The 21,877-nt window shown below is 50.0% G+C and overlaps 9 protein-coding genes across 9 annotated transcripts; 5 read left to right on the top strand and 4 right to left on the bottom strand.

Moving 5' to 3' along the window:
- Nucleotides 1-677: 677 nt before the first annotated feature.
- On the top strand, nt 678-3,911 carry JN550_008770 (uncharacterized protein; the record flags this gene model as incomplete). The annotated part of the gene is made up of 3 exons (XM_049320768.1): nt 678-1,251; nt 1,305-2,694; nt 2,747-3,911. 3 exons carry the CDS (start codon nt 678-680, stop codon nt 3,909-3,911), a joined length of 3,129 nt encoding a protein of 1,042 aa, XP_049169156.1.
- A 473-nt stretch (nt 3,912-4,384) lies between these two features.
- Nucleotides 4,385-6,553, bottom strand: JN550_008769 (uncharacterized protein; the record flags this gene model as incomplete). Its single annotated transcript, XM_049320767.1, has 8 exons — nt 4,385-4,524; nt 4,582-4,949; nt 5,002-5,025; nt 5,085-5,303; nt 5,443-5,785; nt 5,836-5,896; nt 6,012-6,210; nt 6,306-6,553. 8 exons carry the CDS (start codon nt 6,551-6,553, stop codon nt 4,385-4,387), a joined length of 1,602 nt encoding a protein of 533 aa, XP_049169155.1.
- A 1,427-nt stretch (nt 6,554-7,980) lies between these two features.
- JN550_008768 (uncharacterized protein) lies at nt 7,981-9,565 on the top strand (the record flags this gene model as incomplete). Its single annotated transcript, XM_049320766.1, has 4 exons — nt 7,981-8,354; nt 8,411-8,572; nt 8,687-9,238; nt 9,292-9,565. 4 exons carry the CDS (start codon nt 7,981-7,983, stop codon nt 9,563-9,565), a joined length of 1,362 nt encoding a protein of 453 aa, XP_049169154.1.
- Nucleotides 9,566-9,838: 273 nt separating this feature from the next.
- JN550_008767 (uncharacterized protein) lies at nt 9,839-12,210 on the bottom strand (the record flags this gene model as incomplete). Its single annotated transcript, XM_049320765.1, has 4 exons — nt 9,839-10,911; nt 10,968-11,445; nt 11,503-11,712; nt 11,875-12,210. 4 exons carry the CDS (start codon nt 12,208-12,210, stop codon nt 9,839-9,841), a joined length of 2,097 nt encoding a protein of 698 aa, XP_049169153.1.
- A 1,341-nt stretch (nt 12,211-13,551) lies between these two features.
- JN550_008766 (uncharacterized protein) lies at nt 13,552-14,830 on the top strand (the record flags this gene model as incomplete). Its single annotated transcript, XM_049320764.1, has 2 exons — nt 13,552-13,842; nt 13,907-14,830. The coding sequence occupies 2 exons, from the start codon at nt 13,552-13,554 to the stop codon at nt 14,828-14,830; spliced, it is 1,215 nt and encodes a 404-aa protein (XP_049169152.1).
- Nucleotides 14,831-15,229: 399 nt separating this feature from the next.
- JN550_008765 (uncharacterized protein) lies at nt 15,230-15,961 on the top strand (the record flags this gene model as incomplete). The annotated part of the gene is made up of 2 exons (XM_049320763.1): nt 15,230-15,766; nt 15,824-15,961. The coding sequence occupies 2 exons, from the start codon at nt 15,230-15,232 to the stop codon at nt 15,959-15,961; spliced, it is 675 nt and encodes a 224-aa protein (XP_049169151.1).
- Nucleotides 15,962-16,172: 211 nt separating this feature from the next.
- JN550_008764 (uncharacterized protein) lies at nt 16,173-17,790 on the bottom strand (the record flags this gene model as incomplete). The annotated part of the gene is made up of 3 exons (XM_049320761.1): nt 16,173-16,866; nt 16,917-17,483; nt 17,537-17,790. 3 exons carry the CDS (start codon nt 17,788-17,790, stop codon nt 16,173-16,175), a joined length of 1,515 nt encoding a protein of 504 aa, XP_049169150.1.
- A 1,449-nt stretch (nt 17,791-19,239) lies between these two features.
- Nucleotides 19,240-21,032, top strand: JN550_008763 (uncharacterized protein; the record flags this gene model as incomplete). Its single annotated transcript, XM_049320760.1, has 7 exons — nt 19,240-19,403; nt 19,450-19,565; nt 19,629-19,808; nt 19,863-20,055; nt 20,326-20,633; nt 20,689-20,777; nt 20,835-21,032. The coding sequence occupies 7 exons, from the start codon at nt 19,240-19,242 to the stop codon at nt 21,030-21,032; spliced, it is 1,248 nt and encodes a 415-aa protein (XP_049169149.1).
- A 444-nt stretch (nt 21,033-21,476) lies between these two features.
- On the bottom strand, nt 21,477-21,776 carry JN550_008762 (uncharacterized protein; the record flags this gene model as incomplete). The annotated part of the gene is made up of 2 exons (XM_049320759.1): nt 21,477-21,682; nt 21,761-21,776. 2 exons carry the CDS (start codon nt 21,774-21,776, stop codon nt 21,477-21,479), a joined length of 222 nt encoding a protein of 73 aa, XP_049169148.1.
- Between the last annotated feature and the right edge of the window lie 101 nt (nt 21,777-21,877).

Genomic DNA, 21,877 nt, shown 5'->3' with positions numbered 1-21,877 from the left:
TAGGTCACGGATGGCAACGCCGCGATCGTGTGCTTCCGAAGTCAAATACGGTGCAAAGGATTCCATACCCAATTTCGCAAAATAACGACGACAAGGGAGTCCTCCGTGGGTTTCCTGGACTCTGGCACATGAGCCGCATCGTCCACTGTGAAGTGGGGATGGCGGCTCCGATATCCCCGCGGCTCCGGATCGGTCCGAGTCTCAGGGGTCTTAGTGGGGTCGAGGCCCGCAAAGCTGGAGCCCAGCGAAAGCAGTGATTCGAACAATCTGGTTGCTAATTCCACGTGAAGCACATCTTGGGGAAGCACTACAGTCAAATCACGGTCTGGCCTTCTTACCGTTCAATCTGATCCCACAGTGTCGGGTAGTTCTGGCAGGAGCAGCTATCCCGATCGCTAATACGTGCCAGCAAACCTGGAACCGGTGGTGCAACCGGTCGCCCCACCGGGCTTTGCTCCCACTCCCGCTACCTCCCAAGGTTCCCACGTTGAGCTGGGATCATGTACCGTACGTTCCCGTTCCCGTTCCTAGTTCAAACAAGTAACTCAGCAAGATTCGCCGCACTTGTGACAGGCCACAATTCTACATAAGAAACCGCCGCGCCTTGGTATTGTTCGGTGCCATTTCCTTCGAGCCTGCGATTGGCAGCACATGACAGACAATCCTACGTCGCCAAGATGTCCGCACCAGACAAACCTGACTATGCTAATCTCGAGGTTCTGCATAGAAATCGATTGCCAACACGCGCATATTGGATTCCAGAGACCTCGACTTTGCTGAATGGGGAGTGGGATTTCCATTATGCTCTGAGCCCGTTGGAGGCCCCCGAAGTTGGCAAGAGCTCATCTCAGTTGCACTTGGACGAGACATGGACACACATCAACGTCCCAGGGCATTGGCAGCTTCAGGGCCATGGGAGACCGCATTATACTAACGTGATCTACCCCTTTCCGGTCTGCCCGCCCGAGATCCCAACGGAGAACCCGACTGGAACCTATCGTCGTGCTTTTACGGTTCCGCCAGCATGGGATAGCTCGTCACAACTGCGACTGCGTTTCGAAGGAGTCGATAGTTCCTACCATGTTTGGGTGAATGGTGAATTTGCTGGTTACTCTCAGGGCAGCCGCAATGCCGCAGAGTTTGACGTGGGTTCGCTGGTCGACCGAAGCTCCAGCAATGAACTTGTAGTTCAAGTATATCAGTGGTGCGAGGGCTCTTACATCGAGGACCAAGACCAGTGGTGGCTTTCAGGTGACTATATGAATACTATCCTGATCCTGTGATGTGAGCGCTGAATCTTCTAGGCATATTTCGGGATGTTTACTTGATCGCTTTCCCAGCTGACGCCAGGATTGAGGACTTCTTTATCAAAACAGATTTGGATAACAACTACTGCGATGCCACTTTGCTAGTTGAAGCAACCCTCTCAAGCCCAGCAGACAGTCGCTTAACGTTGACGCTGCGAGATGGTTCGGAAAAAATCGCGTCGGTAGCAGACACACTGGACTCAGGTTCTCCAACCTGCAAACTGGAAATCCCAGTCAAGAATCCGAAGAAGTGGACAGCGGAAACCCCGTTTCTGTATGAGCTCACATTGGTCTTATCAAAAGACTCCAAAGTAGTCCAGACTATTGTCCAAAGAGTCGGGTTTCGCAAGGTCGAAATAAAAAATGGACTTATCACGGTCAACGGAAAACCTCTCCTTCTCCGGGGGGCAAACCGACATGACCATCACCCCCGGTTCGGAAGATCGGTGCCTTTGGACTTCATGAGAGATGACCTACTCCTCATGAAACAGCACAATATCAACGCCCTTCGGACGAGTCATTATCCGGCCCATCCTCGACTCTACGATATCGCCGATGAGCTGGGTCTCTGGGTTATGGACGAAGCTGATCTGGAATGCCACGGTTTCTATGATGCTGTAGCCCGGCCGCTTGACATTCCTGAGGAGATGGACTACGAGGAACGGAAAGCGCTCACATTTCCACAAGCCGCCAAGTTCACATCAGATAATCCAGCATGGAAAGAGGCATATGTAGACCGAATGCGACAGCTTATCCAACGCGACAAAAACCATGCCAGCGTCGTAATGTGGTCGTTAGGAAACGAGGCTTTCTACGGATGTAATCATGCAGCCATGTACGATTATGCCAAGAGTGTCGATCCTGAACGTCCAGTACACTACGAGGGGGATGTGAAGGCTGTCAGTACGGACATGTACTCCTACATGTATCCCAGCATGGAAAGACTCAGCAAATGGGTTGAGACGGAAGGCGTGAAAGATGATGGAACTTTCAGCAAGCCTGTTGTTCTTTGCGAGTATGCTCATGCAATGGGTAATGGCCCTGGGTGGCTCGAGGACTACCAGAACATGTTCAGGAAGTATCCAAGACTCCAAGGTGGCTTCATTTGGGAATGGGCGAATCACGGTCTATGGCATCCTCAAGGAGGCTTCTATGGATACGGTGGTGACTTTGGTGACGAGCCCAACGACGCGACCTTCGTCATGGATGGCCTGTGCAACAGTGAACATAAGCCAACACCTGGCCTTCTTGAGCTGAAGAAAGTGTTCCAGCCGGTCAAATTCGAACTCGAAGACGGGAAGCTTTTTGTCACGAATGAGTATGACTTCGTGGACCTGAATCATTTGAGTGCAACATACAGAATTGAAACTTTTGGAAACAGAAACAGGTAAGTTGCCTACATGCACAACTCTGCGAGAATTGGGGACTAACAATATCAGTTCTGCCCTACTTGCCTCCGGGGACCTTGAGATTCCACAAGTAAAACCTTGGTCGCGGGCTCAGCTTCAGCTGCCACCCGAACTTGGGAAATACAAGGATACTCCTGGAGAGATTTATCTGACCGTACGATTCGCCTTGCGTTCGGGTGTCAACTGGGCAAGTGATTTCCATGAAATTGCTTGGTGGCAGAGTAAAATCTTTGATGGCCCAAAGGCCCCGTCTGTTGCGGTCGGGCCAATGACAGGAGCCATCACGGCAGAGGATACACGAGCCACGCTCAATCTCTCTGGTGCAGACTGGACCTTGACGTTGGACAAAGTCCGCGGATACGTGGTGGGTTGGACGCACGCTGGTCAAGCTCTCGTTGAAATTGATTCAAACACACGTGCTGCCATTATCCCCGCCTTCTGGCGCGCACCCACCGACAATGATCGCCCAGGTGACATAGACATCCCTGGATCCTTGCCGTACTGGAAGCATTACGGTGTTGATGCCCTGACGTCCCAACTTCGCCAATTTACTTGGAAAAAGCACGAGGCCACAGGATCTGTTGAGGTGAATGTGCATAGTTACTTGTCTCCACCAATCCTTGGATGGGGATACCGTGTTGCAATAACATATACAATCTCCCTGGCAGGCTCACTATCAATTCAGGTCAAGGTTCACCCGGAAGGACCCATTCCAGAAAACATTCCGCGGCTCGGGCTCAATATAAGACTTCCGAAGCGTTTGAGTCATACGAAGTGGTTTGGACTGGGACCAGGGGAATCCTACCCAGATAAAAAGTCTGCACAGAGAATCGGAATCTGGACGAAAACAGTTGAAGAACTAGAATACCCCTATGATGTCCCTCAAGAAAACGGAAATCGGATGGACACTAGATGGCTCATGGTCGGGGATGCCTACTGCGCTGGCGTAGAAGCGACTATGCTCAGCGGATCAGGCACCTTCAGTTGGAACGCAGGGAGATACAGCGCCAAAGAATTGGAAAACGCCAAACACCCTTGTGACCTCGTCGCCGAAGACGCTACACTTCTCTGTCTCAGCTCAAAGGTTGCTGGTGTTGGAACAGCTGCTTGTGGGCCTGGCGTCCGTGACGACCTTCAAGTAAAAGTGGAGGACGACGAGTTTGAATTCTTCTTGCAGCCTACGGCATCCCGATAGATTGGATCTTATATATCAAGTAGGACTAATTCACTGCTTGCTTCACTTAATAATGTCCCGATCTGGTGATCTCGCACGTCAAATCTTTTTATCCAATTGCTATGAATTACTCAACACTTAAAAGCCATGTCGCTGTCCGTAAGAACTGTTCTTAGTCTTCGCTATGGCCCATTACAAGGCTGTCATTACAACAATCCGAAATTTTCATGAGAAACTTAAGAAGCCTGGGCTCATTTACAACGATCGGGCTTTCAAATAAGTTAAGTCTTTCCAGTGCACGAAGCCCAATTTTGCGTTTGTCTGTGCACCCAAGAAACACTCTAAGGTGGATTTATTCTCATATAGGTCTATCAACTAGACCCAGCAAGGTGATAATGATCTACATTTGGTTATTTGATGTTCTGCCTAAAGGACCTCCTGGCCAGCGATTTTCCAGTGTCGATACGACTAGTGAGCTCATAAGGTCGAGGGCCTTAGACAGTGTGTTTCTCATCTGTTTCGAGTTGCAAAGTGTTAAGGACGGTCTCAGCACTTCTCTTCTCTAGACTCTTCTTTACTGGATTCGGGGCCTCAAATACTTCGGCAAGCTCTTCTAACGTCCTGTCCTTCGTCTCTGCACATTGAATGCTGCGTTAGAATGGAAGTGGAGACAAGATGGAATGACTCTTACCAGGGAAGTACAGATACATGACGCCAACTTCAAATAGATCCCAGAAAACAAACACTAAATAGAAATAATAGTGGATGTTTTCGAAAGCTGGTCCACTAGCATACTGTAGCACGGTACTGGACGCACTGCTGGCGAAATTACCAATCGCGGTGCCTTTCGCACGAGTCGCTGTTGGCAGTGTCTCTGCAATGTACATGCTTTGAAGTGGTGTCCAGCCAAATGAAAACACGATCCCAAATATGAAGATAAACGCGACTGTCGTGTTGGCTGCATTGATCTGCGATGGGTCATCTGTGGCCAACTTGGATGTCCCAGTAATAATTGCGAAACACACCGAGCAGAATATGGTAGTATAGATCAGAAGAGGCCTAGTTTCTTATGTCAGAGCGAGGTTCTTATGTACAAAGTTGGAAGACTCACCTTCGCCCAACGACATCTGTCATTCTATTCACGAACAAGGTTAGCTTGGGCGACGTAGATGCACGTATGATGTTGTGACTTACCTTGCACCGAGAAGGGCCCCACCAAAGCACAGAACAGGATTAATTGCATTCAGAGCGAGCACCTTCTTCTCTTCGGTGATTCCTGCCGTTTCTAACATTGCCGCCATGTAATAGCTGCTGAGACTGTTACCGGATACTTGGCCAAAGCAGGCCATACCAAGGACGCAAATTAAACGTCTTCTAGCTGAATGCGTATTCCAAAGCTCATGATAGTCCCACCTGTAGCTCGTCAGCACTCATCAGATCAATGACACGAGTATAATGCAGGTCAACAAGATTCGATTCCGTTCAACCAGCTCGCTCCATCGGGCGAACGAAGGTAGGTGGAGGGGATATAACGTGCTCGAGGATCACTCACCACTTATTGTCGCTAGCGTCAGTCTTCACTTGCTGTGTCATTTCTTTAAGCTGGAGCTGGACGATAGGGTGCCTGGTATCATTGTCTCCGTGATACTTTGCCAGGACGCGAGCTGCTTCGTCATGGCGATCACGGGCCATCAGCCATCGGGGAGACTCGGGTAAGAACCACACGCCGCAGACAACAATGCCAGACGTTATCATTTGACACCAAATGGGAATTCGCCATGCATCCGGTCGCTCAAGATAACTGCAGCTATACACGACCCAGCTTGCAATGATCGAGCCGATGTACCACGTACAGTTATACAGGCCTGTGATCGTTCCACGCCATCTCGGGTGTGCTTTCATAAGTAAGGATCAGCCAGAACTCGGTCCAATGTGCCACACTTACCAAACTCGCTCACATAGCAAGGTGCAGATACGCAGCAAAATGAGACACCGAAACCAAGAACCTGCACAGTGAGCTGGTTAGCGCGTCTCCATCAAAAAGAAAACGAGAAGTTTTTGGTCTTTTTTCAACCCCATAGGAGACTGCTTCTTGGGAGAAACAGATAGCATGTCACCTACAAAACGGCCCCCTAGAAACATGTCATAGGTTGTTGATGGAGCTTGAACACAAGTGCCGATGACAACAATTAGCGCACCAATGAACATGCCAGCTCTGCGACCAAGATAATCATTCGTCGGGCCGGTAAAGAACACAGCAGCAACGGATCCTATATTATACATGGCAAAGACAAGCCCAGTACTAGAGCCTGCCACCGTCCTGTAGACTTTGTTAGCCTGCGGTCATCTCTCAATGCCGATGGAACCCATAAGAGGCGCCTCCTAGCTCCGTCTCTAAAACGAGGCATTGCTTACATGTTAAAATACTTCTGATACGACACCATTCCATTCAAACCACCCATCAGCGAGCCATCATAGCCGTTGAGGCATCCGCACAGATAGGCACACGTCAGAATGCCATATAGACGGAGCATCGTACGGCTCCACGGGGAATAGACAGTATTGTCGACGTCATGGGCAAGCTGAACAGCGGCATTGGCATCCTGGTTGAGAGCGCCATCGTGCGTCTCTGATACGCGCGCCTCCTTTTCCATCTCAGCCATGAGGGCCCTGGTATCTATTAGAGTTTGGGGAGCAGAAGGCCACAGTGCTGCCTAGTAGAGGAGGTAACTGTCTGAGATAATTGTAGGTGGAGGGCAGATCCAATTCCCCATTACTGGTACAAAAGTAAGTCGCATAAACCAGTCCCTCAGAAAATGCGAGAGATGGGCAAGGGTGGTTTGGATGTGAAGAATTTCCCAACGCAGGGAGGCCCCTACATTTAAGCAACACCGCTGACACTGAATGGTGGAAAGAGGCCCGCGGACATTTATGGCGAGCAGCTCTCAGGATCCGAAGACGCCGAATCCCCTTGCTATCCAATTCAATGACAGTAACCAATCGCACTTCAGCTGCCCCGGTCACATCATGCCCTGCTTTGCTCGCCTACCAATGCAGACAGAGCGTTGATTGACCACCATTATGGTCTGTTGTTGGTTGAATACTACCGTATCAGAGAACTAAACCAGACGGGGCCCTCCTGCGGAGCCTAACAAGGCTTTGACCGGCTGTACATTACGCGTTCTAAGCGAACCAATCGCAATGGTCTCCGTCGGTTCTCGGGCTGGTGCCGATAGTAGTAGGCATGTGCTCCCCCGCTTCTCCACATCGCCAGACTTTGGGGTCGCCCTTTGTCTCGCGACCTCGAAGATCCCCTCCTAACTCACGGTCCGGGTCGGTCCGGGTCGTCTGCTCAGATATGGATGAACCAACAGAACCATCCAAAAAACGTCTCAGGACGTCGCATGCAGTATGTATCCTGCAATCCCATCTTGATATGGCTCAGGCTTGAGGCTGATATTGCTACAGTGCGACGTGTGTAGATCTAGGAAGATTAGGTAAAGTTGATGCAGAGCGCGCGCTGTCTACTGCAACCACGTTGTTGAGGGGGGTCTTTGCTGATATCAGCGTAGATGCGATGGAAACCAGCCATGCCAGGCATGCAAGGCTGCCAAGCAAGATTGCTCGTACGGATCAGAAGCAAACACGTCTGTCACGTCCGTCAGGATCGCAGCAGGCCAGATAGCTAATGACCAGTTAGTCGAGGAAAGAGTGATCTCATTCTCGAGGGCGTCCTCAGAGTTGAAGAGTTGCTTCAACAGATGAATATTTCTCTTGTATATCAAAGACGCTATGAGCAGTTGCTGGCTGTTCCCTGACGAGATCACAGGTCCAGTCGCCGATAAGCTCCCTTCAAAGCCCGATCTCTGCACGCCCTCTGTCACAAAGAAGCATATCCACAGATGGGACACGCCCGAATCGCCAGAGCAATAATCTGGAAAATGCAATCCTTGACTCCCTACATACATCAACCACCGAGTCTATCTTGTCATGGTCCTACTTTGACGCTTTCCCTTCAATTCGACAGAATTATGTGTCCATCTTCCAGCTTGAACAGTCGCGCCCGAGCTTGACCACACGGACAAACTCAATGTATCCATACCTGTCACCCATTGACCTGGACGCCATCCTGGCGGCTTTCCAGAATGGTGTAAACTTTTGGTACCCAGTCCTATCTCTAGCCCAGCTTGAAAATGTTCGAATCATGGTCTCCCAAGGTCTCCATGAGAATGCAGACCTGGTGACAAGTTGTTGCGCACATCTCGTCATGGCTCTCGGCTGTGCCGGTGATGTGGTTAGTGGCCTCGTTCATGGGGAAGATTCCAGCCCAGGCTCGGAAGAGATTGAATACAAGCGAGCCCGAAAGGCCATGGCGGAGCTATATTTCGACGGAGCCCTGAAGTCAATGCATATGGTGCACTCAGAGATGAGCTGTTCGGCGGTACAGTCACTTTTCTTCACCGCGTATGATCATAGTTCTATGAGCAGAGGATTAGTCACAAACATGCTAAAATTGGCAGGCTCTATTTCGCATATCTTCGGCGTCCCCTTCAAGCCTGGAATTATATCAATTCCACTGCGGCCAAATGTCGGCTCCTCCTTTCATATCCCCCAGTGAACGAGCCGGCCGAGAACCAAGAATGCCTACGCAGAATATTCTGGGCATGTTATATATTAGAAAGGTTGGTCAACACAACTGTCAAGGAACAGCTCAAACTTGCGTAAAGTTACAGCTCTCTCGAGGTTTCCTGAAAGTTCGTGCAAGACATACACGGAACTGACTGACCATCTCAAAGCGATTATCTAGCTGAGCTGTCGGCGCTTCCACAGAGTGGTATTGCTCAGATCGAATCGTCTGTGCCACTGCCAGGGAGCTACGTGACGCATGCAAATCCGAGCGAGACGGAACATGCGTCGCTCTATTTCCTGGCATGTATCAGTATGCGTCGCCTCCTCAATCGTGTCCATCAGCTTCTATACGCACGTGATACGGGTGCTGCTACGGATATTTCCCGCTTTCCGGCGATTGTTACCGAACTCGATCATCAATTGGAGGAGTGGCGCGAATTCTTGCCACATGCGTTTCAGTTTGACGCCCATGATATAGACAAGTGGCCATCCGAATGTGGAGGATTCCTAAGACAGCGTTATTTGACCTGCAAGAGTGTCATATATCGACCATATCTCGCCTGGCTACTGGCCAACGGTCCGAACGATGTGCGAGGTGTGGCGAAGAGTGAAATCGTAGAGCGTGCTAAAGTGTGCCTCGATGCATGTACCTCGCACATTCTGGCCTTGACTGGCTTTTCGCACACAGTTCTGGTGGATACTTGGATATGTGTCTTGTCGTAAGCATTGGGCCTCATCGTGACATACCACAATCTAGCTAATATCAGTCCAGCATGGCAACAGCTATGATGATTCTTCTAGCGACCTGTCGGTCCGTGCGGCAGAGCACACATCGCCATGACGTTATGGAAACAGGTCCGCACCTGAGGAAAGTTTTCCACAAGTGGCGAGAGACATTGGGATCTCCAGAGTCCCCAAGTGTCGAGCAAGGCATACGTATCATATATGAGACGGAGCGGCTGATGGCATCTTTCCAGAGCCCCGCCAATGCAACGGAAGAAGAGGTTGATGCAGCAGCATCAATGTGTGCTATGACAAGAGAATAGTCCAGATCTTGATATAGCAGCTGTTCACCGAGGGGATTACATAAGTCATCAAGGAAGCCGTTAATAATAACACATGTATTGTATTTTTGCTATAACGTATCGTGTATCATGCAGCTGCGTGTGCTCATTTCGTATACTCTTGTGTCATCGTTGCTAATCTATCCGTGTACGTGTCGTCGTGTGTTGCTAAACATCATGTGTCTTTAGAATGCCCAGGATCGTGAGCTGGGAAATATGTCAGACGCGACTCGATGCCCCCTACATGTTTATCTCTCACCAAGCCTCCCATTTTTGGCCTCCCAGAGCAATCAACCGGTTAAACAGCTCATCTCTCAAGGGGAGAGCTGTGACTTTCCAGATTGCCCCAGTCCTGTCCGTAATCTCGAGTCCATCAGCGACTTCACGGCCCAGTGACCATCCCACAACTATCTTCGCCTTCCACCCGTAGCCGCCGGTCTTTTTCACCTCCTTGATATCACCGACAGGGATGCTCCATACCGGATGGAGATCTTCCCTATCCTGGGATCCAATCTTCTCAATGGTGACATCGGTACTGAAAGCAATCGCAGGTATGGTGGCTTTGGTGGTAATGTAGACGTGGCCCTTTTCGCCTTTGTATCTGGCCTTGAAATCGACTGGACCAGAGAGAAGATTGAGGTTGGGGCGCGGAACCGCACCGAGCCTGTTTCTAGCATGATGGGAGCCCACTTTAGCCCGGACCTTGTCTGCACCAATTGCTGTTTTCACCGCGCCTTTGGTCGTACCCTTGAAGAAGCCCAGGATCTTACTTCCCTTTCTACCATGCTTTGACGCCTTGGCTTCATTGATGTCGTCGCCGCCTGTTTCATGCGGCACCTCAGGGTCATGTTGCATAGCTGCATCAAGCTCCTCGTCGGTGGCGTTCAAGGGAGGCTCTGCGCCAGTCGCACGTAGTTCGGCATCCGTAATTTCGGCGGAGCGCTCTGGCGGTTCCTCGCCAGCTCGAGGAGCTGGTGGAAGAGGAGCCTTGTTCGCTTCACCGATGCGTAGAAGGGTGAGAGTCAGTTGAGCGTTGGTTGGCACGCCCTTAAGAACCGTATTGCGAAGCTCCAGGATCTTTTGCCAATGCGGGAACCTGCGATTCAGAAGTGCCAGGCCACGAGATATGACAGGGTCACCAAAGAAACCGAACCCGATACCAAATGTGACGCCTTTCACGAACATGTACGAGGTAAGAAAGAATGACAGTACAAATAGCGGTACAATAAGACTTGACAGTCTCAAGCGATAAATATCCTTAGGAAAAGGGGCAGTAGGAGACAGCGCATTTGCAAAACGCTCCCACGTGTCAGAAATATCAGCAACGCCTTGAAACCGTCAGCAATTTGGCCACTGTTCTGGGTATTCGTTGCAGTTAACTCACCATGCATGATAGGTCGCATCTTGGTCCACATGGCACTCTCTACCGGTACTTTTGTTTTATCGTGTTTGGGGCTCGGAGCTCCTCCAGCCGCTATTTCCTTCGCGTCTGCGGCGCCAGCAGCAATTCCCGTGGGGTCTGGAATGCTGTCTCCAGGGTCTTTTCCATCAGTCTCGGGGTCGCCTTGTGGGTGCTTGCCAGTCGCACTCGCGAGTACGACTGACGTGATGCCGTTGAAGAAGTTGCTAGCTTCTTGCTCAACGGCTTCTCCCTTGTGATTCTCCGGTGCCCCAGTTGCAGAGTCGTGACTTCCAAGCACGCCTGCTTTGGGTTTCTGAACTCCACCCGACTTATTGTCAACCAACGCAATTGGTGCGGGCGGGAAAAGTACGCCTCGGGATGGTGGATAGACAACCAAGGTAATCGTTGTGATACATAGCAGGGGAACAATAAAATCAAACGCCCAAGCGACAGAGTATGCCTAATCCGTCTGGGTTAATTCATACGCTGATCTTGTGGTGTATGCGCCGAAACTCACAAAGCAGAAAGCACCTGTTCTTCGTGCCTCGCGCCAAGATCGAAGACGAGCTACATGTTTCACGGCGCCAATGAGACCGATGATGACTGTCATGTACAGTCTTTCAACGTTAGCTCTCAACTTGTCCGGTGAGAACTCTTCTTCGTCGGCAATGTTAAGGTCCAAGTTTCCAGGTACCGCGTTTGGAACTTCCTTGACATGGTACATTTGCTTGAAATATCAGTTAGTTGGAGCTTCCCTGCTTGTATATGAGTAGTCGGTGAGAGTTGTCAGAAGGATATGCAACTTGATAGGCTTCCCAATCGCGATTTGCTGTGTTTCGAATGATTCGCCAATGGATTGATAGCTGGCATTATGGAAAATACAACTGACCTTGTTGAATCTTCTAATCAGGAGCCATAGCTCCTCATTGTCGAGACCACCAACTAACTGTTGCGTGAAGCCATCCTTTTTCTTATGCCACCCAAGGTCGGCAACATCTTCTTCCGCATGATCCTGCTGTGCGACACCCTTCTCTTCATGATCTTCCATTGCAAGCGTGTGGGACAGGGTAGCCCCTTCGGCGAGCGAGTTACTCTTCTCTTCCCGATCAGGATCCGTCACCGGCTGCGTGTCATGGGGGATGGGAAGAAAATCGGTGATTGCCGCCGCGGAGACTGGCGAAGTAGGTGCAGGGCTGCCCTTATTTGTGTCGTCTCGAACCGCCATGATGTCCGTCGATCTACTCCACAGAGACCAGTATCGTGGCCGATCAACGATCAGTCTACCTAGCAGCTGGAGGACAAAGCAAGCGAATGGGTGAAAGTTGCCCTTTCAAGGTGGCAATGGGGGGTTATGCAACACTGTCACGCAGTTATCTATCATGGTGGCTTGACTCCAAGTTTCAGGGAACGCGACCCTGAACGACCTCGCCGTCTCGATCGCTCTAGACAAATGACGTCGACGGCTCAATAGTGAATGCCAACGAGCAACAGCAGTCGGAGGATTCATAGGCTAGAGCACCTGAACGCGACGCGCTAGGGTTGTGCTAGCGCATACCCGGCACAGCTGATGACGCTGGATGCCTGCCCAGTTGATCCAGACCCAATTCGATCTAAACTGATCGGACTGATCGCAGCTAGGATGTTGACGCGACTGCTATTCAGCCGCAGTTCGACAGCCAGTCCAGCGGGATTTATGAACCTGTTGCGGTAGAACCCTAGCCTCCATTCTCATCAGGCAGCTGATTGAGTTGCCCCGGTCCCTGGCGACAAGGGGGCACTTCGCCTAACGCAGAGAAACCCGAGAGTCAAACCACGCAGCCGGGCTGGAGGCAACTGACAGCGACGCTAAAGAGCTCAGGTACCTAACTTTTCTGGGGTTCTTCAGGGATGCAGCAGAACCTCGCCTCTGCGTCATAACCACGGATAAGGTAGCAAGATCGAGGTACGCGTCTTGGTACAAGGCTTGCCTATATATTACAGCGCACACCGTCATTGCGGCGAGTATGGAATTGAGACATCGCAAATGGTCCCTTTTTTTTTTTGTTCAGGTTCACGTTGGAGGTATGGAGTTGCATTCATTGCCATACTGCACTGTGACCGCGATTGACAGGGCAGTCATGTGTCATGTAGCTTTGCGTTGTGCGGTTCGCATCAACATATTACATTATTCAGCTATTTGCGGTGCCGAGATACTTCCAGCAACAACCAAGCTATTTGCGTGGTGACTTTGAGCACTCCTGAGAACCTACCTGAGGTACGGTCTCAACCCAAGCGTCCAAAGCCGAGACTGACATCGCCAACCCCACCGAAAGAAATCGAACCCACAATTACTCTGGATCTACGGAGTACATCACAGCACAATTGCTCGACCACGATGACGGTACTTGTCTATGACGACATCTGAACATCACACATCACTCTTGCAATCGCAATGTAGTCCATACACAGAAGAACACTGGCAAATGCCAATCCTTCAGCTCGTAGTCCCGAGCTCCTACCGAGCGTCTGATTATACTTGCGAGGACAGCCCAAAGACATATCTCTCCTGCTACATCATCTAAGAAACATGGCGCCACTCGTGTTCCAGCTAAGCGGAACCTGCAATAACTATCCCTGGGGTAAACAGGGTCAACATTCTCTTGCAGCCCAATTATGCTCGCAAACGCCTGGTACCGGCTTCAAGATTCAAGATGATCAGCCATACTCAGAGATGTGGTTTGGGGATTATCCAGACTTTCCAGCTCGCAAACTTGACACCGGTGAGCTCCTGAAGGACGTGCTCGACGCCAACAAGGAGCAGCTCCTTGGGAAGAAGGTCATTGATCAGTATGATGCACAACTGCCGTATCTGCCCAAGGTAATTGATAACAGCCAATCCGCCCCTTTGCTCCCTAGTGTTGTGTGGCTAAGTTTCGCCACAGATTTTGTCCATCGCCAAAGCTCTTCCCCTTCAGCTGCACCCAAACAAAGACCTCGCCACGGAACTTCACAAGAAGGACCCCGCCCAGTTCACAGATCCCAATCACAAGCCGGAGATAGCCGTCGCTCTGTCCAAGTTTGAGGTATTCGCTGGTTTCAAACCTCTTATTGAGATCGAACACCTGTTCAAGCTCCGCCCTCTGCAGCAGTTCGTACCCGACCAGACCAGTTCATGGTCGGACGAGACTCTCCGTGATGTGACTCGGAATCTATTGAAGACAGATCTGGGATTGGTCAAGCAGGTCCAGGACCAGCTTTCCAATACTTCCAAGGCTGAACTTGGAGAAGCGTCCTACATATTAGATCTGCTCCCACGTCTACAGGATCAATACGGCCGGGAGGATGCAGGAAACCTCGTGGCACTTCTCTGCATGAACTATTTGGTCTTCAATGCTGGGGATGCTATTTTCATCCCGGCAGACGGAATTCACGCCTACCTTGCTGGCGATATTGTCGAATGTATGGCGCGCAGCAACAATGTCCTGAAAACTGGATTTTGTCCCCCTGCCGACCGGAACAACATTGATATGTTTGCCGAGACATTGACGTTCAAATCGCACAGCAAGGATGATGTTTTTCTTCCGAGTCAAAAGTATGACCAGAGCAAGCACGGCATGACAGCCGTGTACAAGCCACCGATGAGTGAGTTCAACATGTTAAAAGCGGACCTCAAGGCTGGAGACAGAGATGATATTGGAGCGATTGACGGCCCCGGTGTTCTCATTGTGACATCTGGTGAAGGCGTCATGTCGGCTGATGACAAAGATCACGAGTTGAAGCAGGGATTTATGTATTATATAGCGCCTGGTGTTCCCCTGACGTGGCAAACTCAAAGCGGGCTGCAAATACACATGGCTGTGGTGTAGAAGTCGCCTAACATGTGACTTCTACATAATTTCCAATAAACAGCATACATGTGGAACAATGCCCAACTTTCAAAATGTAGATCTTGCCAAAGCTGCAATTAAATCGATGGCCATGGCTCAGCCTCCCCCAACCCGGAGTTCCACCGGGCTTGAATGGAGAACACCGGCTCTCCCGGTGCGCTCGGCCGCCTGCCGAGATCGGAGTTCTCTGGATATGGGCGCCACTTCGGAAGCACCACCCGACGGAGCCTCCGAGAACTCATGACTGACGTTCGATAGGGCCGCCCTCTCTCAGTTCATGAGCCTTGACAATATGTTGTACGCCATTTCAATAAGCTCTCATTTCTGTAGGCTGCCATCTGCTTTGAAGCCTAGCTGCCGCTTTTGATACAGTTTATCATGAGTTCCACGATCGATTCGCATTCACAAGCAGCTTCATACGCGCGGAGTGGCTATGGCAATCGCATGGGATGGGGTGCCAGGCCCGTTCTCGTCCTGATTGATGTATGCAAAGCTTATTGGGAGCCCGGATCACCCCTGAACTGCTCGGCTCATGAGCCAACTACCAAATGCCCTCAAGTAATGAGGAATATGCTCGCTGCAGCCCGAGCTGCCGGTACTCCCGTCATCTGGACTGCTGTTGAGTACACAGACCCCGATATGAAAGATGCAGGTCTTTTTTGGTTGAAATCCAAGTCTCTCAATGTTTGGAATGTTGCGGACACTCGGGGTCTCGGCGATTGGGTCGAAGGGCTGGTACCAGAGACGAGCGAGATGATCATCAAGAAAAAATATGCAAGCGCATTTTTCGGAACATCCTTAGCAACAGACCTTAGGGTCATGGGAGCAGATACTGTTGTACTATGCGGTGTCAGCACAAGTGGTTGCGTCAGGGCTAGTACGTTGGATGCAATGCAGAACGGCTTTCGACCTATGGTAGGTACCAACACACACGAGGGCAGTCCACGTCGTATCTGTGGCTAACGAACCCAGGTCGTCGGAACGGCGTGTGGTGATCGTAGCGAAGAAATTCAAAACGCTAACTTATTCGACCTTAACGCAAAGTATGCCGACGTTGTTACCGAGGAAGAGGCGATTGATCACTTGAAAGCAGGCTGGCCAAAGGATTGATCGGTGCCATTTGGATTGGAATTGCTCCTAACGACCTCATAATTCATACCAAATGAACGATAATGGAAGTTAACGTTGAGGGTACCTGGAAGGGGAATTGAACAAAAGTATTGATTGACAGGAAAACAGTGCAAATCAAGGGTTTAGTTCTGAATTTTGAGGTTAAAGTCTTTGATCGAAAGTCGTTCTACTACTAACACTTCTATCTTGTCTACCGACCTGCGACGCGCTTCTCTAGCAGACGGAAGGGAACATAGAGAACAGCGGTTACAATTATCGCCATCTCAAAACCAATGTCTCCTGCGCTTTCCGCGATTGGGCCGGTCCACCAGATTTGTGCCATACTCGGGATCACCAGACCAAAGCTCAAGGCACTGGCAGCTAGGGCTGCAACGCCCCACGGCAACTGTTTTGCTGAATTCCAAGCGCCCTGATCATATGTGCCATATACGCCACGGCGAATAACGAGATGCTCAACTGTGAGAACTGACACAAATGCAGCACTCCAGTATCCAATGAGAGCAATGAAGTTCTCAAGACTGAGAAAGAAGTCCGCAGCTGCTTTAATGCTCACTGGGATAACAACTGCCGTTATAACAACGGAGAATACATATCGCGGAACAACCACTAGCTGTGGGACAAGCATCTGGAAGTTGAGTGTGATGGAATACATCGTTGCCGCGATGTTTCCTAGCATAGTGAAGGAAAGGACGACGACGACGAACTTCCCAAATCCTCCAGCAGGCGTAAGCATTGCTGCTAGCACACCACCTACAGCTGTTGTGTTGTAACCCTCTTCCCACTCCGGCACGTTCGTGATGGCCCCTCCGATAGCAGCTCCCAGGGTCATTAGCAGAACTGATGGGATCACCAGTCCAGCGTACCCGTAGAGGAACAAACGAACTCTGGTCCTTCTGTTAGTCTGATTTTCCACAGATGAGGAAGGGAGACGTACGAAGAAAACTTCGGATTTAAATATGTTGTGAAGTCGGATGACAAACATGCGTATGGAATCATATAGGAGGCAATTATCATCCCAAACGATAGAACCGAAGAAGCGGTTGCAGGCTCTGTGGGTATCTGCTCTTTGAGGTGCGATCCGCCACAACCAGTTGTGACAATGATCGCTAACAAGGCTGGTATCCAGGCGTAGCGTTCGTACCCGTGCAAGACGTTATAGCCACAGAAGGAGATACCAAGGGCCAACAATCCAACGATGACAATGCCAACAGTAGGGGTCATGGAGCCGCCTGTAACTGCTGACAAGCACTGCCCACCAATGACGCAGATGATAACGCAGAACCCAGTGAGAGTTGCTAGGTTGAGGATGACCGGAATCGACACAAGATATCTGCCAAAGCTGTAGCGAGCTTGGATCATTTGCCGCAAGCCCGTCTTTGGACCAAGGACACCAAGGAACGCCGGGAATGCAGCCGTCAACAGGGAGAAGAATAGAATGACGAGTGCACAGTCCCGCACACTGAGGAGATAAGCCGTACTACCAAGCATTCCAAATGTGATCCTAGAAACTTGTTAGCAATATGCTCCTGTGAAACCTTGTAGAAGAAGCCGTACGGCAATAGGTTTATATTCATGCAAAACCATATAGAGAAATAGCCCACGTATCGCGTCGAGGTTCGTTCTTCAAGAGGTACAGGCATCACTCCTCGTGCTTCGACAGGGCTCACAGATATGGCCTTAGCCAGAATGGATCGAAGGCCCCTGGAACTGGGTGAGCTCACTTCGACCTGCACATCTTGATCTTTCTCGTAAGACTTTTCCACATCGGTGTTTGAAGCCGTGGCATCGTTGATCTGAGACTCAAGCATGGCGAGCCTAGTTGGATGAGGGCCGGCAAGGTCGAAGCAGAGTGGGCCACTAGATGCCGCTCAACGCAAGAGCGCAGCTGGGAGGAATATAAACAACGGGCCAATAGCTCGGGTTTCAAGGAGACGGCTCCACAGTCCCTTTATCTTTAGACGTTGAAATTTGACTAGCGATAGGGGCAAGGGTAACAGAAAACAAGATGGTTCTAGGCGCTGAAAGGAGGGAAATTCTGCGATTTAATAGCACGCAACACTACACACTGGACGGCGACACAATAACGGAAACGGAGCAAGAACTCAGAAACGTTGTCCCAATGATAAATGCTGAAAATTTTCGCCCGAGTCAGAGTTGGCAACAGCTCACTGGCCTGTGTCCTCCGGTGGCGGCTTATCGTATCCTTTTGTCACTAAGTGGCTATCGGCGGTCTTGGGTCCAGGCGCTAAGAATATGGACTAGCTCACCTCAGAAAGGGATGGGCGACTTGGGATGACCTAGACTCCCTCGGACAGCCAAGAATACACCCTCAGCATCCCATAGCTGTCCAGGATTTCCAGCATTGCCATTCTGTGTCGTTGGTCCACAGTATATGGCATGCCAATTCTTGAGAAAAGACCATGAGATGTCCTCGAGTGGTGTAACAATGATGTATTTATCTTCTTTAACAGATACGTATACTTGATATCATGCAATAGTGCATAATATACCGAACATGGGGACCAGGATTGGTGTTATCGCACTGCGGTTGGGGCTTTCGTACACACAAAGTGGCCCACTAATCAGAGGACCTTAGTACGCGTCGTCTACTTGGTGTCCAGAATGCCTGAAAACGTAGCCACAGCCGCAATTCGAGCTCTGTGGCCAGGGTTTCCAAGCTGCTGGCTTCTTGTAAGATTCGGCTTGCCCATTGCTACTATCAAACGGGACATAGCGCGCTTGACAACGTGGAATATCGATTTAATAGGGTACCAACATTTTACGTTAATGGTTTTTGAGTCTTCTCGACGGGGCCTGCGGGGGCGCCTGGAGATACAGGTTTTTTTTTACGTTTGGAGCCAGCCGACGCTACTGTAAGCTGGTGGCATACGCGGGTTCTTCCGCCCGCCGCAAGCCTCCAGCTCCATCGCCCAGGGCAAGCACCATGTTTTTTTTTCGGGACGGCTCCGAATTCATCTTTTAGCCAAGTTGCTTGGGTCAATCTGGACTTGGAGTAACTTCTGGACCTATATGCATGGGCCGTGGTCCACTAAGCATGATAATGGTAAGATCCGGGCCTTGCAATTGTGCCTAGCAAATTGAGTCTCCGGAAGCCGGAGCCGCATCATCGTAGATAAGCGGGATTCGCGTGTACGGCCCAATAATCTTGCGAATATTGCTCAAAGAAACCTGTTCATGTGTCTTGCAAAAGCACTTGGCCAACATTCACAACTAAGATCTCACCATACTGCAACGCGATGGACAGAGACAAGGAGCAACCTACCAGTGATGTCACCGGAGGTGTGCTTTCCACCAACTGGACACGCGATGAGCCAATAGAGCCTTATAGCATTTACTCGAGAAATGAGAAATGGTTTATCGTGGGCATAGTAGCCGTTGCCGGCTTCTACAGGCATGTTGCGTAGGCCACATTACTGGGTGGGCTACAGATTCTGACACGATAACAGCCCGTTGCCCGCAAATATCTATTTTCCTGCAATTCCCATGATGTCGAAGGCCTTTGAAACGTCGGAGGAAGTCATTAACCAGACTGTAACTGCCTATCTTATTATGCAGGGTGCTTGTTAGTGAGACCTAATCGGACCATATTGAGTTGGTCCAGCAAGTATCTAACATCAGTATTTAGCCCCAATGTTATGGGGACCCCTTTCAGATCGCTTTGGAAGACGGCCAGTTTTCCTTGCCTGTTTATCTATTTTGATCGGGTCCTGTGTTGGCCTAGCCCTGTGCCCGACCAACGCCTTTTGGCTGCTCATCGTTCTGCGTCTCCTGCAGGCAGGAGGATGTGCAAGTACCATCGCATTGGGTTGGTAATCCTTGAAACCAACTAAACCATGAATTGGAGCTCATTCAGACACAGGTGCTGGAGTAACAGGGGACATTGCTACCCCGGAAGAGCGAGGCGGCTACTTCGGACTCTTCAATCTTGGGCCAATGCTAGCCCCTTGCATCGGCCCTGCAGTAGGAGGCGCGCTTGCAGAGAGTCTAGGTTGGAGGGCCATCTTCTGGGCATTGACCATCATGGCGGTAACATGCATGATTGTCATATATGTGTATGTTTCCCTTATCAGTTTCTTGAATACAAGTGCTCATTAACCAAGCTTCCTCCCTGAAACTCTGCGTCGACTTTGTGGAAATGGCAGCGTACCTCTCAAAGGTATACATCGACCTCTAATTAAAGTCGTCGGCCGGAACAAGAAGTCAGGATCTGCTTGTCTTCCTCAAGCTAACAAGCAGTCGATGAATCCGTTCATTCTCCTTACATATCCAGATGTTGTAATTACGTTGATCTTTACGGGAGTTATATACTCAGTCAACTATAGCATTATGGCCACCATATCTTCTGCATTCTCAGATGTCTACCCCTGGCTGTCAGAGTCTCTGCTCGGTGTCAGCTATCTTCCCACTGGTACGGGAATGATTATTGGGACACAAGTTACCGGTAGATTGCTGGATTCAGAATACACTAGAATAAAGCGGACACATGCGGGGGGGCCTTTCCCCAAGGAGTATGCTCGGCTGCGAACGATGCCATTCCATCTGGCCATCTTCGTTTTGACAGTCGTTGGCTGGGGCTTTTCTCTGGGAAAGGCAGTACATATTGCAGTACCTCTGGTTATGTCTGCCATCCGTGAGTGTCTCATTCTGAAGCCATGAAGAGGAGATTCGACACTAATACCTCAAAGTCGGATGGTGCGGTATGGCCATCCTCAACACTACAATGACACTCATGATCGACATCCTACAATCTCGCAGCTCAGGGGCTACAGCATGTGTAGGTTAATTGCTATCATCAGTGAGAGGCTTGCAAAGGGTGCTCATCAAAACGCAGACTAACCTCGTGCGCTGTTGGCTCGGGGCTATCGTAGTCGCCACAACTGACCGAATGGTCAATAAACTAGGATATATCTGGACATATGTACTGCTAGCCGGGATATCCGCGTGCATGCTTCCACTCATGTACGTGGAGATGAAGCTTGGGCCGGCATGGAGGATCCGAAGAGATGAACTTGACGATGATTTGAAGTGAATCAGCAAACTCTGAAGGGGTTTGACTAAAGTTCTACTTCTTGGTGATATCACCTTCACAAAGAATAGCCTCAAGTTCATTCACCAACCTCTACTATTCTCCAGATGCTGTCTTTGGGGCCAAATGTATATTTCCTTTTAGAATTTTTTCCAATTTTTTTGGGTGGTTCTTGATTTCATTTTACATCAGAGCCCATGAAAACTATCACAGTATAGATATAACTACTAACATCCCGCCTCACTTTGTCATATCATTCAAAGATTTGGACGAGTATAAGTATGCGCATCCATTGTGCCGAAATAAACCATATTCTTGTACAACTCATGGAAATAATATCCCGATTATAGCCTTAGCCAAACCTCCTACTTCCGAGCCTCCTGGCTCCCCGATATCCGACCCTATTGAGTTCATGGTCCCATTAAGACTTGACCTGTTTCGATGGTTTTAAGATCGTTCCTTCTTAGCCTCAGCCTTCTCGAGCGGGTCATCTTCAGCCGATGTCTTCTCTGCAACTTTGTCGTCCGCTTCATCGCCAATGGCGGCATCTAAGGCGTCTTCTCCAACCATGCCCTCAGTAGCCGCGGCCCCCTTTTCTTTCTTTGCCTCGGCCTTCTCCAGAGGATCATCCCCAGCGCTCGTCGCAGTTGGATCTGGTTGCACGTAAGCTTACTCAGAACACTAAGCTTTATAGAGTTTCAAACTCTATGGTTTGTGGATATGTGCGATACCTTTCTTGGGAGGCATTCTGTGGTCAGAGGTTCCTACAAAGTAATAAATGTGAATTGTAATAAGATTTCGCAGTGAATCAATTGAGAGAGAAGACTGGGCCAAGAAAGCAAGTGAAA

This window comes from Neoarthrinium moseri (genome assembly GCF_022829205.1).
Source record: "Neoarthrinium moseri strain CBS 164.80 chromosome Unknown scaffold38_Wmoseri_CBS_16480, whole genome shotgun sequence".
NCBI lineage: Eukaryota > Fungi > Ascomycota > Sordariomycetes > Amphisphaeriales > Apiosporaceae > Neoarthrinium > Neoarthrinium moseri.
The sequence above is the reverse complement of the archived record's forward strand: the minus strand, read 5'-3'. Positions and strand labels throughout refer to the sequence as shown.